Source organism: Panthera tigris, chromosome C2 (assembly GCF_018350195.1).
Source record: "Panthera tigris isolate Pti1 chromosome C2, P.tigris_Pti1_mat1.1, whole genome shotgun sequence".
In the NCBI taxonomy this organism is placed as follows: domain Eukaryota; kingdom Metazoa; phylum Chordata; class Mammalia; order Carnivora; family Felidae; genus Panthera; species Panthera tigris.
This window is the reverse complement of record NC_056668.1, coordinates 47,587,226-47,601,151: the sequence shown is the minus strand read 5'-3', so window position 1 is coordinate 47,601,151 and position 13,926 is coordinate 47,587,226. Positions and strand designations below refer to the sequence as shown.

At 40.1% G+C, this 13,926-nt stretch overlaps 1 protein-coding gene and 1 long non-coding RNA gene across 3 annotated transcripts in view; one reads left to right on the top strand and one right to left on the bottom strand.

Annotated features, from left to right (window-relative positions):
- Positions 1-4,238, bottom strand: part of TBC1D23 (TBC1 domain family member 23) — a 56,812-nt gene extending 52,574 nt beyond the window's left edge. Inside the window, exon 1 of one of the 2 annotated variants that reach the window (XM_007095965.2) lies at positions 4,018-4,238. In XM_007095965.2, coding sequence (XP_007096027.1) covers positions 4,018-4,070 — 53 coding nt within the window. In that variant the 5' untranslated portion in view covers positions 4,071-4,238. The remainder of the gene's footprint in view (positions 1-4,017) is intronic. The other variant, XM_015543730.2, reaches the window with a different exon arrangement.
- A 63-nt stretch (positions 4,239-4,301) lies between these two features.
- The window catches only part of LOC122241941, a 28,889-nt gene continuing 19,264 nt past the window's right edge, over positions 4,302-13,926 (top strand). Inside the window, exons 1-2 of the long non-coding RNA XR_006222035.1 lie at positions 4,302-4,366; positions 9,226-9,339. This is a non-coding gene — a long non-coding RNA (uncharacterized LOC122241941). The remainder of the gene's footprint in view (positions 4,367-9,225; positions 9,340-13,926) is intronic.

Below are 13,926 nucleotides of genomic sequence, written 5' to 3'. Positions count from 1 at the left end.
GAGGTTTTTCTTCCTCTTCATTTTTTGTAAGGTAATATCTAGTCTGCCCAGAACCACAAGCTGTCAATATTCACCTTAAATGAGTTCCATTCTCTTTCATATTAAATGTATTTCTTTATTGATTATATCATTTTTGAAATTGCAATCACCTACTCCTTAAATCTTTCCTCATATTTCAATGCCTATGAAATGGGAAGCACTGAAAGCACTATATACAAAGTGCACAAAACTTTGAAAAAGACCCTATTATTCTCAAAACAATTCTATTCACATTTCAAATTAAGAATAGAAGCTTCTTTATGAACTGATACTTTTATAATTTTAAGAAGAGTTTAGCAATAAATTAAAATCACGACTTTAACGTGGATATTGTACAAAAATTTTAAACTAAACAAACTCAGAATACCAACAGTTGTTGTAAAATTAATATCTATACAAAAAAAATGTTTTACTTATTTTTGAGAGAGAGAGGGAGACAGTGTGTGTGTGCACACTCAAAGAGAGTGAGTGGAGGGGAGAGAGAGAGAGAGAGAGAGAGGGAGAGAGAGAGAGAGAGAGAGAGAGAGAGAGAGAGAGAGAGAGAGAGAATCTTAAGAAGGCTCCACTCCCAGCACAGAGTCTGACGCAGGGCTCAATCATAAAATACAGAATTTCAGGTCCCAAGCAAATGTACTGAATCAGAATCTACATTTTAACAAGATCCTCAGGTAATTCCAATGCACATTTAAATTTTGAGAAGCACTAACCTAGAACATAACTGAAGATCAGTAAATAAGTGTCATCTCACACTTTCAAGATCTTCAGTCCCCACCCCGAGCCTTTTTGCAAATTGATACATAATTTTAATGTGGTCAGCTACCCAGTTTCAGAGATTAAAAAAAAAAAACAAAAAAACAAAAAACACTGGGAAATACCACTAACAACAAAGAAAGAAAACAGGGAATAAAATAAAAAGCAATTTCAAAAAGGGAAGGCTTTTGGGTCCATTTAACATAGCAACAATCTACCCTATCTGCCTAGATAGGTCTCACTATACTACAGAAGTATAACAGTAACTGACATTCTTAAATGTGCCTCCTCTAACTAGACCACAAATTCCTTGAGGACAGGGACCTAGTTTTATTCTTATACACTTACATCTGTAAACTGAATGGCTCTAAGTCACTGAGATAAGTTCAGGTTAGGCAATCGGATATATAACATATTTCAGAAACATTTCCAGCTGAAAAAGTTGCAATAAAAATATGACTTTTTAATTTTTTTATTTATTTTTTAACGTTTTATTTATTTTTGAGACAGGGAGAGACAGAGCATGAACAGGGGAGGGTCAGAGAGAGGGAGACACAGAATCTGAAATAGGCTCCAGGCTCTGAGCTGTCAGCACAGAGCCCGATGCGGGGCTCGAACTCACAGACTGAGAGATCATGACCTGAGCCGAAGTTGGCCGCTCAACCGACTGAGCCACCCAGGCGCTCCATGACTTTTTAAAAAAAGAGTAAATCCTTCCCATTCCATAACAACCCAATCACTAGTCTTAGAACAGAGGCTGTACCAAATCTATGGCTCCAAATCCAATGTCTTCTCTACATTCAAACTCACTCCTACAGGGCACCACTGAGTGCAGTGAGCATAGAAAATGGACAAAGATTACATGAGAACAGAAGGAGAGGAGAAATCATTGAACACCTCAGGGTTCCTCCATTCATGAAAATAAAAACAACAAAAATAGAAAGTCACACAAAAGACAGAGCAACCCTAGAAGAGAACAAATGCTACCTTTAACAACCATTAATTCCATGTTCCTTGCCTCTGTGAACAGACTCCTGTTCACAATCCTAAGAACTCCTCAAAGATACCTTAACTCTAGAAACACTTCTCCTCATGACCTCCAATAAGCTGATCAGAGCCAGTTAGATACAATACACACTTTCAAGACAGCCAATTTCATGAAGTTCTAGTCATTACTCTTCAAACAATCATTTCGTTTTCTTGCCCAAGCATGGTCATGCTATTACTCCATTCAAAGGCCTTTCCCATCTGTTAATCTGAATGCACTATCCAACATGTTAGCCACTAGCCATGTGTGGCTATTTAACATTTGAAATGTGGCTAGATCCAAATGAGATGTAGGGTAAAGGTAAGGAACACGTGAAAGTTTGAAGTCTTCGTATAAAAAAAAGATGTAAAACTATCTAACTGGCTTTTTTTTTTTGAACAATCCTATGTTAAAATAATGTTTCAGATATAAATCAAAGAATTTAAACTGTTTCTTTTTAGTTTTTAATGTGGCTACTAGAAAATTTTACACTTCAGGGGCACCTGGCTTGCTCAGTCAATGGAGCATGCAACTCGTGATCTGGGGAGTGTGAGTTCGAGCCCCATGTTGGGTGTAGAAATTACTTTAAAAATCCTAGGGAAGGGGTGCCTGGGTGGCTCAGTTGGTTAAGCGTCCGACTTCAGCTCAGGTCATGATCTCACAGTCCGTGAGTTTGAGCCCCGTGTTGGGCTCTGTGCTGACAGCTCAGAGCCTGGAGCCTGCTTCAGATTCTATGTCTCCCTCTCTCTCTGCCCCTCCCCTGCTCATGCTCTGTCTCTCTCTGTCTCAAAAATAAATTTTTAAAAAAATTACAAAAATAAATAAATAAAAATCTTAGGGGGAAAAAAGAGAAAATTTTAAATTACATACATGTTATATTTCTAGTGACAGCACTAGTCTAAAACCTATTGATTCTTCAAGGCCTAATTCAAACGCCTTTGCTTCCATGAAGCCTTCTCTAATGACTGCAAGTGGAAGTGGTTTCTGTCCCCTGAAATCCCATAACACCTTCACATTCCCAAAGAACTGGATCAACTTTACCTTGTTACTGAGTTTACCTGTCACAGCTCCAACATAAGCAAATTGAGAAAAGAAACTCCATCTAGGTCACCAGTGAGTTTTCCTACTACACCTTGGAGAGTACATGCATGAACTTAGATGATGCCAGACGTCTGCTGAGAACTGATTTTCTCAACTATTATATTATCTATCCCTTTCAATGATTTTCATTTCTTTCTCAAGTATTAAAAGTCCATGTGTAAAATGTCCTGTATTATTTTTAGGCAAACAACTTATTACATGAGCTACATACATGTCAGATGATGAAAAAGCAAATCTAAAACTAATACATGTGGTCGATATACTTAGGTTAAATATACAAACTCAACAAGCTTCTAAAGGTTCCATATATTTTTGTCTTAAAAATGTATTGTAAAGATTGACTATTTCAAAAGTAGGAGCCTTTCCCAAAGATTAACGACACTAAATGACTAAAGTCTACCAAAAAATTATTGGAAGTCCCCGCCCCCTCCACAGCTCCGAGTATAAGTCAGGTAAGCATGCAAAGGCTTGGGAGCAGCAAGAGCAATATCCACAAAACGTCCAAAAGCTGTGTAGATTGAGCGGTAGAAATAAAGAGACAGGAAAAAAAAAAAATCGACTTGTGTGAGACGAATGGTAGAAACGGTTGAAACGCAAAATAAGAAATAAAAACTAGAATATAAAAAATATCTCAACTCTGTGGGAGGGATCCTCCCTGGGTGTATCTCTCAACCTCTCCGGCAAACGTTGCGGTGCTAATTTCAAGTGTCTTCTTCAAATGGTATTCTAGTGCCTCAGCTCTAACTTCGTTCCCTACCAACCTACTCTAACGCCCCGGGCCAGGGACTCCTGCCAAACCCAGCCCTGAAGCCACCCTCTCCAGCACGTTTTAGAAACCGGTGAACGAAACAGGAGGACCTAACTGAGGCCCAATACCTGGACGACACCCCTATCATTTGGAGTCCGGCCTTAGACCCTTCGATTTGATGGAGCCGGCTGAGAGGAGCTGGCCAGCAGAGGGGGCGGGGCAGGGCGCTGGACTTTGCCCAGGACGGGTCTTCCCATTCCAGGTCGGAGCCTGCTGGTACCTCAGGGACAGGCAGGATGGTGAGCAGAAAGAATAGAGAGGCAGAAAGAATCAGCCCTAGGCTTTCACTCACCAGCCGTCACCGCTCGACGTTGGCTGTGGCAGGACCCCTTCTCCTTCCGCCATTGCTGTTGACGTCCACGTCACTTTGCCGAAAAGTGGACCTGGCGCCCGGACCGACTCTGAGACCCAATGTCGTAAAAGGTTCTCGGAAGTCTGGGAGTGAGCTTCTGGAGAGGAAAAGAAAGAGGGAGGAGGCAAGAGACGGGAGCAACGCGACGTCCCGACGTCCCGACGGCGAAAGGCAGCTTGGGGGAGGAGACTCGGCCAAAGCAGCTGCCCCTTCAAAGACTACATGTCCCAGCATGCCGCGGGGACTGGGCGGATGGAGTGGGCGGAGCTTGATGAGGGAGCGTGACCTGGTAAAAGGCCCTTGTGAGCGTCGTTTCTTAGCGTCCGTTTGGCTTCTTCATTGCATCTTGGCGTTGTACTTAAAATCAGAATTGGGAGTCCTAACTAATGGAGAGAGTAGGAGAGGGGGGAATTCCATAGGGAAGGTGGGAGTAGGAGGATAGCCACATTTCAGTCATTTCCCACTAACAACTGGATTTGAGGAAACAGTTGGATGTAAGGAAAGGTCACCGCCCACCCCTATTTGTGGGGCGCGGTCAGAAGCACAAATGAAAGTCCCCTACTTTTTCTGAACGCTTGAAAGTTGTTTGGGGGGGAAAAAAGGCGCTAAAAAGTAAAGGAAATATGCTCCAACCTCCCGCCTTTATATATATATGCGTGTGTGTATCGTGTGTGTGTATACACACACACACACACACACACACACACACACACACACACACAGTCTTCCTAATAACCTGGAAGGTCAAATCCAAGTTTAGATTTCTAGAAATCTTGGAGTTCCAAACTGAGCTGCCACGTTTCTTCTCTTCCCACCCTACTTCTTGTTTGCTCCACATCTACGGTCACCTTGGCCTCCACATCCAAGCTCGGTCCACATCACCACCACCACCACACCATCAAAGCACTAGCCTCTTGTCTCCCCTTGACCATTCCTGGTGTGCACAGTCTCGGGAGGATGGACGTAGGGAAATGCTTTTGCAAGCCGTAGAACCAACACTGATGAAGTAGAGAAGCAGGTAACAGTATGAATAAATCTGAAAAATATGTTAAATGAACGAGAGATTGCAGAAGGATAGGTATAGTATGGTTTCATTTATATTTGGTGGTAAAAATAGGCAAGACAATATATTGTTTGTGAATAGATGCATAAGTGCTTTAAAAAAATAAAGGGAAATGATTAAAAAAATGGAATGGCAGTTCTTACACAGCCAGACATTAAAGCAGGGAAAACAGGTTTTATCCAGAAACTACTGACAGTAGGGGAAAGAGCAGAGCTCCATTCCAATTGGTGCAGAGGTGATTAGAGGTTTTAAAGGGAGAATAAGGGAGTGGAGAGAATGGGGGCTCATTAGAGTCATAGAAGTGAAAAATTACAAAGAGTTAGCCAGTGTGATTGTGATTGAGCCAGCTGTGTCTGCTAGCTGGCAATTTTTGTAGTTAGGATTCTATCCTCCCACAGACGCTGAGAGACAGTGGCCCTATCGTTCCTGATGATTACATTTCAAAGTAACGACTCTCAGGTCCTTGAGAAGGACACTTCTAAGTCATAAGAGAAACAATTCTAAGCTCTTTCTAATAAATGCTCCAAGAAAGAGAGGTCAGGAATCCATCATCAGGGTTGGCTAGAACAGAGTAAATTCTCTTGGCAGTTGAACTTTCTAAATCGGGCATTTTAATGAGGAGCTGGGTTTCCATGGGGGGCTAGAGTCCTCCTAGGGATTAAGTTGCTAGAAACCATGTTCGACTTTGGTCAAGTCTCAAGGTTTGGACAGAATTGTTACCCGTGGAAAGCTCTGCAGGTCTCAAAATTACATTTGGAGGAAGAGGGAGAAATGGCTTCAATTATATTTTTAATATTTTGTTTCTTAAGAGCTGAGAAGTTGTAGTCGAGTAGGTGTTCAATATTCCTTATAGAGTCTATACTTTGGTATACAGAATTTTTCATACTTCGAAACTATTTGATTAAAGAAGCACAAAACATAGTCCAGTCATTTCATTAACAACCAAAAACATGTTCACTCTCTTTCCAAAAGGGGAATAATCCAGAGCCACACATTATTGCACCACTTCCAAGCCCAGAATCTTTTCGTGCTGCTCAATCCTTCTGGGGGAAAATTTCTTTTAATGTGGAATGAGTGTTTTGATGGCAACCATTAAAAGAAAATAAAAGGCATGGATCTAGGTCAATTTACCATCCTAACTTCCAAGACCTCCCCTGTGGCCCGTCAATTGTCAGTGGGTTTTCAGAAGCTTTTCTAAAATAGTTTTAAAAACTATTAAGTCTGTGACTTGACAAGCAGCTGTTCATTGCTTAAGGTGTTTCTAATCCTCAACAGTAATTCATGTTTAGTACAATTTTTTTTAATTTTTTTAATGTTTATTTATTTTTGAGACAGAGAGAGACAGAGCATGAATGGGGGGAGGGTCAGAGAGAGAGGGAGACACAGAATCAGAACCAGGCTCCAGGTTCTGAGCTGTCAGCACAGAGCCCGACGCGGGGCTCGAACTCATGGACCGCGGGATCACGACCTGGGCCGAAGTCGGACGCTTAACCGACTGAGCCACCCAGGTGTCCCAGTACAATTTTTTTTAAAGCTTATTTTTTGAGAGAGTGAGTACAAGCAGGGGAGAGCAGATAGAGAGGGAGGGGGAGAATCCCAAGCAGGCTCCATTCTGTCAGCACAGAGCCCAACGTGAGGCTCAAACTCCCAAACCGTGAGTTCATGACCTGAGCCGAAATCAAGGTCAGATGCTTAACTGACTGAGCCACCAGGTGCCCCCATGTTTAGTATAATTAAATCAATAATTGCTTTATACTCTATGTGGTAAAAATATTATTCCATTAAAAATATATCTCTTGACTTTCAAGCAGTTCTTCACTTCGTAGAAGACAAAACTTCTGTCTTCCACTCTTTTTAATAGGGCCAGAGTCAGCTTCATGGGCATGCAACTTGTGCCACCACACAAGACCCCATGCTTAGAAGGGCCCTACACTTGGTTTAGTGCTCTGCTATTACATCTTGAAATTCTTAATGATTTTAGAATAGGAGGTCTCTTGTTTTAATTTTGTGCTGGGCGCCCCACAAATTATGTAGCCAGTCCCAGATAGGGTCACTATGATATTAATGTATAACCCAACTGGGGACAGGATTTCACTTGAAATTATTTAATAATATTTTCTGGAATATCTATATCATTTGTCCTTTACTCATCAACCTGTTCTGTGTTCTGCTGAGTTCACTCTCAGTTCGTGGTATTCACCAAGACGACATCCTCTTCCACTGGTGGTAATTCTAGGAATCTGGTTATTAGGTGAAGTCCTTGAAATTTGGTATGCCTTTGGTTCCTCTGAATAGGTTCTACTGGTTTACTCTCCATGGTATTTTGTGTTTGCTCCTGTTTGGCTTGTTAACATCCAAGCTGCAGTTACTGCAGATCTCAGTGGTAGGTGAGTCCTCTGCCCATAAGCCCTGTCTTCTCTTTTTCTTTCTCTGGACCAGGATCATCCACACTTTCCCCTCACTTTGCCTGGTCTTCTGGAAGGACAAACACCACACTCAGTTGTTAATCTCCAAGCTGCTGAGTTAGTACTGACCTTCTGGTTGATGGGTTGTTTTTTGTTTATCTTTTATCATAAGCTCTTCTTGCTTTGAATCTGGTTTGTCCACATTTTCCCCAACACACCTCACTTCCTGAGATGACAAGGACCATGCTGTGGCCACAGAACATTTTCTAGCTGGCTGCAAAATTTTTTGGGTATAACTTCTGAGTATTCTGTACTTTAAAACAAATCTCATGGTCCTGCCATTTGCCTCAATTGTTATGTGCTTTAAGAAAATAGTATGGGGGTAGCCTGGGTGGCTCAGTTGATTAAGAATCTGATTCTGGGTGTTTGGCTCGGGTCATGATCTCACAGTTCATAGGATCAAGCCCCATGTTGGGCTCTGCACTGACAGTGCAGAGCCTGCTTAGGACTCTCTCTCTCTCTCTCTCTCTCTCTCTCTCTCTCTCTCTCTCTCTTCCCTTCCCCTGTTCATCCCCCCAACCTCAGGTTTACAAGTAGAATTTGTTAAATTCTAGTAGTGGATCTCTGCAGAAAGCAAGCAAGCCAGCCAGCCAGCCAGCCGTCCCTGGGGCACCTGAGTGGCTCAGTCAGTTGAGCATCCAAGTTTGACTTAAGTCGTGATCTCATAGTTCACGAGCCCCATGTCACACTTGCTGCTGTCAGCGCACAGCCCACTTCAGATCCTCTGTCCCCTTCTCTCTCTGCCCTCTGGCCCTCCCCTATTCATGCTCTCTCTCTCTCTCTCTCTCAAAAATAAATATTTTTAAAGCCCTTTTCAAGAGCTAGAGAAGACTTTATTATGAAATCATCAGTCTGTATTTTCTTACATTTCTCTTTTCTCCTAATTTTCAGATTTCATCAGTGATACTAGGAACTCTTTCTGTTCTTGTACTTCTTTATATCTCTCTGGAGCAGACAGACTTGGAAACTCTTTTTTTATAGACCTGATGCTGGGCTAAGGTGATGCTAATAGTGGTGACCATCTGGATCTGTGTACAGTAGTATAGCCATTCCAGGATGTGGAAGGCACACCCAGTCATCCACATAGGGTGTGTTGCCTGCCTACATTTCTGCAGCTAATGGTATCCCCACACCCAAATAGGAAGGTGTAGAACTATGCCATATTATCCTTGGACAAAATCAAGTTGCAATTTTCACAAAAAGGAAACTTTAATTCTCTTGGTTTTAAATGAAACTATAAAAAACAAAAATATTTTTCATCTATTATGTGCTGTTCTATGCCATATAATTATGTAATTTATATTTTATTATGTGTACTTAATTCATATTTTGACACATAGTTTATCCTCAATAAATATTTGTTAAGTGAACTCAGGGTTTTGTGGGGCTTTTTTGAAGTGTTTTTGAATGGATGAAGTCATTCACCTATACAGCTGGTTGGGATCAGGGCAGGTAGGGATTGTGAACTGATCTGTGTGGTCGATTATTATATTAGTGTATAAGAGTTTATTTCACTTTTTTGTTATAATATTATAGCATTTTTAAAGAAATGATTATAGCTCATCCTTTTATTCATATTCGAGCAATTTCTTATTGATTTTTTTTTTTTTGCATTTTTAGGTGAGACCAAATAAATTGTATTAATCTACTGCTACTTTAAAAATTACCCCAAAACTCAGTGTCCCAAAACATTCATTACCTCACAATTCCAATGGGTCAGGAATTTAGAAACAGGTAAGTGGATGTTATGAGTCAGGGTGTCTTGAGGTTATTTGAAGGCTTCTGAAGTCATCTGAAGGCTTCACTGGGGCTAGAGGATCCGCTTCCATGTTGGCTCACTCACATGCCCAACAAGTTGGTGTTGGCTATTGGCAGGAGGCCCACAGTCCTCTCCAAATAAGTCTTTCCATGGGTTGCTTGAATGTCCTCTTAACATGGAGTCTGGCTTCCCCTAGAGTGAGAATTTAAGAGAGACAAAGATTGAAGCCACAATATTTTCTATGACCTAACCTCAAAAGTCACATACCCATCATTTCTGCAATATCCTATCAGTTACACAGGTCAGGTCTGTTCAACATGGAAGCGAACTACAAAAAGGCTTGAATAACCAAAGGCAAGAATCACTGAGAGCCTTTTTAGAACCTCATTGCTACTTGAAGTAATATTAAATCCTGTACATTCACCATTGTCCAACCAACTTGTTCCTCAGGTCCCTGTCCATATCATTTCAGCTCTCTTCCAGCTAGTTTTCCTCTGAACTTGTGAAGGCCCCCTCATGTGGGTACTGAGTCATACAGCATCTTGCATTCTGTCACTCTGAGAATGACAACAATTTTTAAGTTCTTTTGTAGCCTCTTTTGCACCAAATAAAGGACTGAAAGTATAGATGGTGTCCAGAAGTTCTTGTTGAATATCAAAATATTGATTTCTGTTTCAAAATAATGACTTTTGAGTTTCAGAATTCTAAACTTTCTTAGGAATTTTTCTTTTTATCTTACAAGGACAGATGTCTTCACAATTATCAGAATTACTTCAGTTATTTGTAACTTTAAAATCCCATTAGGACCTGCATTCCAAGATTCTTTAAACTACTGAAGCCTAACACTTAATTTAATGATGAACAAAACCAAGTTAATTCCCGTTCACAGATGACAAGTCAACAGTTGGCAACAATTTCAACATCTGCTATTAATTCACTTAAAAGTGTTAAGTAAACAGTGCTTAAAAAAAAAGATCTGGAAACTATACTATTTCTCCATTATCCTTCTAGTTGTTGTCTTTGCTGATCGAAGTTGACTCTTAATAGGTTATGTAGATGGACCCAAAGTAAACATTTTGATGGGGATTGGCCTATTCCTGAGTCTGGGATGGTTATGCTTTAATGTGGGAGCCTGTTTCACCCCTTCCTCATTCCAAGTTTGTTTTCAAATATTCCAGACAAAAGGCTCTTATTAGGGTTGAGTCAGTGCTGATTGGAAATAGGGATAGTAAACAATATGTTAGCTGGCATTAGCCTAAATTTTAAAAACTTAACTGCTTTCTATGAGCTCACACACACAATCTGTAAACAGTATCCTTAGACAATGGCTGTGCTATTCATTACGTATGATCTGTCTCCTTTCATCTCATACTCTTGGACTCACCCTTCCTTTTAGGTATCTGTCTTGCCAAATAAAAGAGTAAGGAACCATCTAAGGTCATTGAATTTAATTACATGGTATATGCTTTTAACAATATGTGTAAAAAATGTAGGTATGTTACAATTTTTATGAGTATGTTATTTCCAGGCTGGTTTGCCGAGTACACATGCTAAATTGTACATTTTATCATTGTCATTTCTTCATGCCAAATTCACTTAAGAAGAATACAGAGTAGAAGAAAAAGAATTCTTAGGATATAATGAATGTGAAAATTACCACAGATACAAAAGCATTTTTTAAAATTTAGATTACAAAATATTTTCTCTATAATTTTCCCATACCTTCATTCTGTACAATATCAGCTACACCTCTGTTGTTATTTCCAACCTATAACCTGATAACTCCTATATCTGTATTTTTGTATTTTCTTTTGTACTTTCCATCTATAAATCTAGCCATGTACTGGGAGCTTACACTTGGATGACCCACAAACACTCCAAAGTCAGCATTTCTAAAACTGACTCATCATGTCTGCCTGGCTCCCCAGTCCCTACCATTTCTGTAGAGGTGATGGGTTTTATCATTATTTACCAGAAACTTTGGAATTATTCTAGCCTCTTTCCTTCTTCCTTTCCATAGGTCGGCAGGGTCTACGGATTTTTTCCTCCCTAAATATAGGTCAGGTCGGGTCCTTCACCTCTGCAGCTCTTCTCTTGCTTTTATTCCTTGTTATGTTTTACATGAAGGGATTCCTTAATTAGTCCCTACCTTCTTCCACTCTCCCCTAAGCAGTCAATAGTCTCTACACCAGGAGTTCAAACTGGCAGCGCTCAGACTGGATTTACTTAGCAGCTTTTATTTTGTTGTTATTTTTATTTTTTTTAAAGATTTTAGTTTTAAGTAATCTCCACACCCCATGTGGGGCTCGAACTCACAACTCTTGAGATCAAGAGTCGCATGCTGTACTGACTGAGCCAGCCAAGTTATTTTTAAATCACTTTTATGTCTTTACACACTTTTCAGTTTGTCTCCCCCACCATTTCCCATCACTAAACCATACCGCAGTTTACACATTTGTTAACTGCATGGTCCTCAGAGGTATTTGAATTTGTGCCTCTTGCTGCATATTTTATAAAATGGAAATCTACCTCAAATCCTTCAGTTGCTCACCATCCTCTATAAAGAATGTTCAAATTCTTTATCAATGATACAATACTCTCACAAACACAAGTACTCTCCCTTCTTCCTTTATAACATATACATCAGTCACTCTACAAGGCCTCAGATATACCCTGCTGCTCCATGAGTTTATGCCTTTGTGAAAGCTTATTCCCTCTACTTTGTTACATTCTACTAACCTCTCTCAACTGGTTATGCCTAGCCATAAGACTTGAGCATCATTTTCTCTGTAACCCTTTCTCTCAAGCATAATTATTCATTTCTGCCTTTTGTTACCACTTCCCCTTAAATACACCTCAATCATCACATTTATCACATTTTAATCATGTGTTTATAAATTTGTTTTCTCCACTAGGGATGAGATCTTTGGAAGCAGTTTAATATGTTTACATTTCCAGTGCCTGGCATAGTACTGGATACACAACTATAATTTGCTGTATGAATAAATGAATGAATGGAGAGTATATATACACATAACATTATTACAGCAAACTTATAGAGCATTTACTGTGTGTCAGGTAGTGTTCTAAGCACTTCTATTAGTTCATTTAATCTTCCCAACAACCCTATGAATTAGCAATGAATGAATATGAACTCTGAATTCAAGTTAAATAGGCAAGTGGTTTTCTGTCTTCATGATTTAAGAAGCACTTTAGAAGTAGAAATGATTGTCCTGTTTGTATTAAATGAGAAAATAAGATGAATAAGAAGGACGACATTACTTCAGGGTCCTTATTTATCACAGGTAGGTGTGATTGCTCAGCTGGATGTTTCTGCTTCAGCTTAATGAAATCCTTCCAAAGTGAGGCAAAAGCTTGTGCCACCATTTTAGCCCAAAGCAAAGAACTTCTTCCTGCCATAAAAATATTATTATTTTAAAAATTATTGACTTTACAAAAAGCATTTGATGATAATTTGTCATTAGAGACAAAGCCTATACTCCTACATAATGGTAATGCTCAAATTTTGCCTAGTCATAGTCTTTACAGTGTCTGATGAGGCTCTACATAATCTGAAACTCCAACATTCCCTTTATCTGGAAAGCTCTCTCCCCAGGTATCTTTATGGTTCATCTGGATAGATAGGGTTCAGGTAGGCCAAGATATGGGAAACACCTTGAGGGAGGGAATGATCTGATCAAATGCAGGAAAGCAACAGGCATGTTGGTGGTTGGAACGGCAAACCAGTGATGGGACAGACTGGATTCTGGACTCAGCCAGGATTTGGCAGGGAATAGAGACACTGAAGGTCCTCAAATAGGAGAGAACCTTGGAGAGGACTCTGAGGAAAGAGTTTCACAAAGATGAATGTAGACATGAGTTCATTGAAGGTGGAAGAAATTGGAGCTAGGCAGGAAGTAGTAAGACCCTAAGCGGGGATATTAGCCACAGAGCTGGAAGAAAAGTAATGCAAGTGGAAAGATTGTGGGAAGAGAAAGATTATGAGAGACAATGTGGGGAGGGGGGAGGGTGGTCCAGATGATAGATGATGGTCACAGCAGGACCAGAGCTCTTAGGAGGAGGCTGTGTTGGTGATAGAGGTTTGATGGAAATGGGGTATATTAGGCAGTTGTAAACAAAGCCATGGCCCAGAAAATTGGATTGAATTTGGTAAAATTCTGATTCTTGTTCTTCTTGTAAGATGAGAGGCAGCAATCAGGAGACAGAGAATGGCAATGGGCACTCTCTTATGCCACTATCAGAGGTGAATTCGTGCAACGTTTTTGGATGGGAATTTGGAAATATTCATTATCTAAAATATGCATACTCATTGAAACATTCCCTTTGGAATTTATCTTAATGAGATACTTGCACAATTGAGCAAGAGTATATACAAGGATGCTGACTGATGTATTGTTTTGTTTGTAATGGCAAAAAAAAAAAAACAATGGAGTCAACCTAACTGTCCATCATTGAATGGCACATCTATATGATGAAATAACATGCCACTGGAATCCTTTTAAATGTATATACGTATACCAAATTATCACCAGGTATACTTT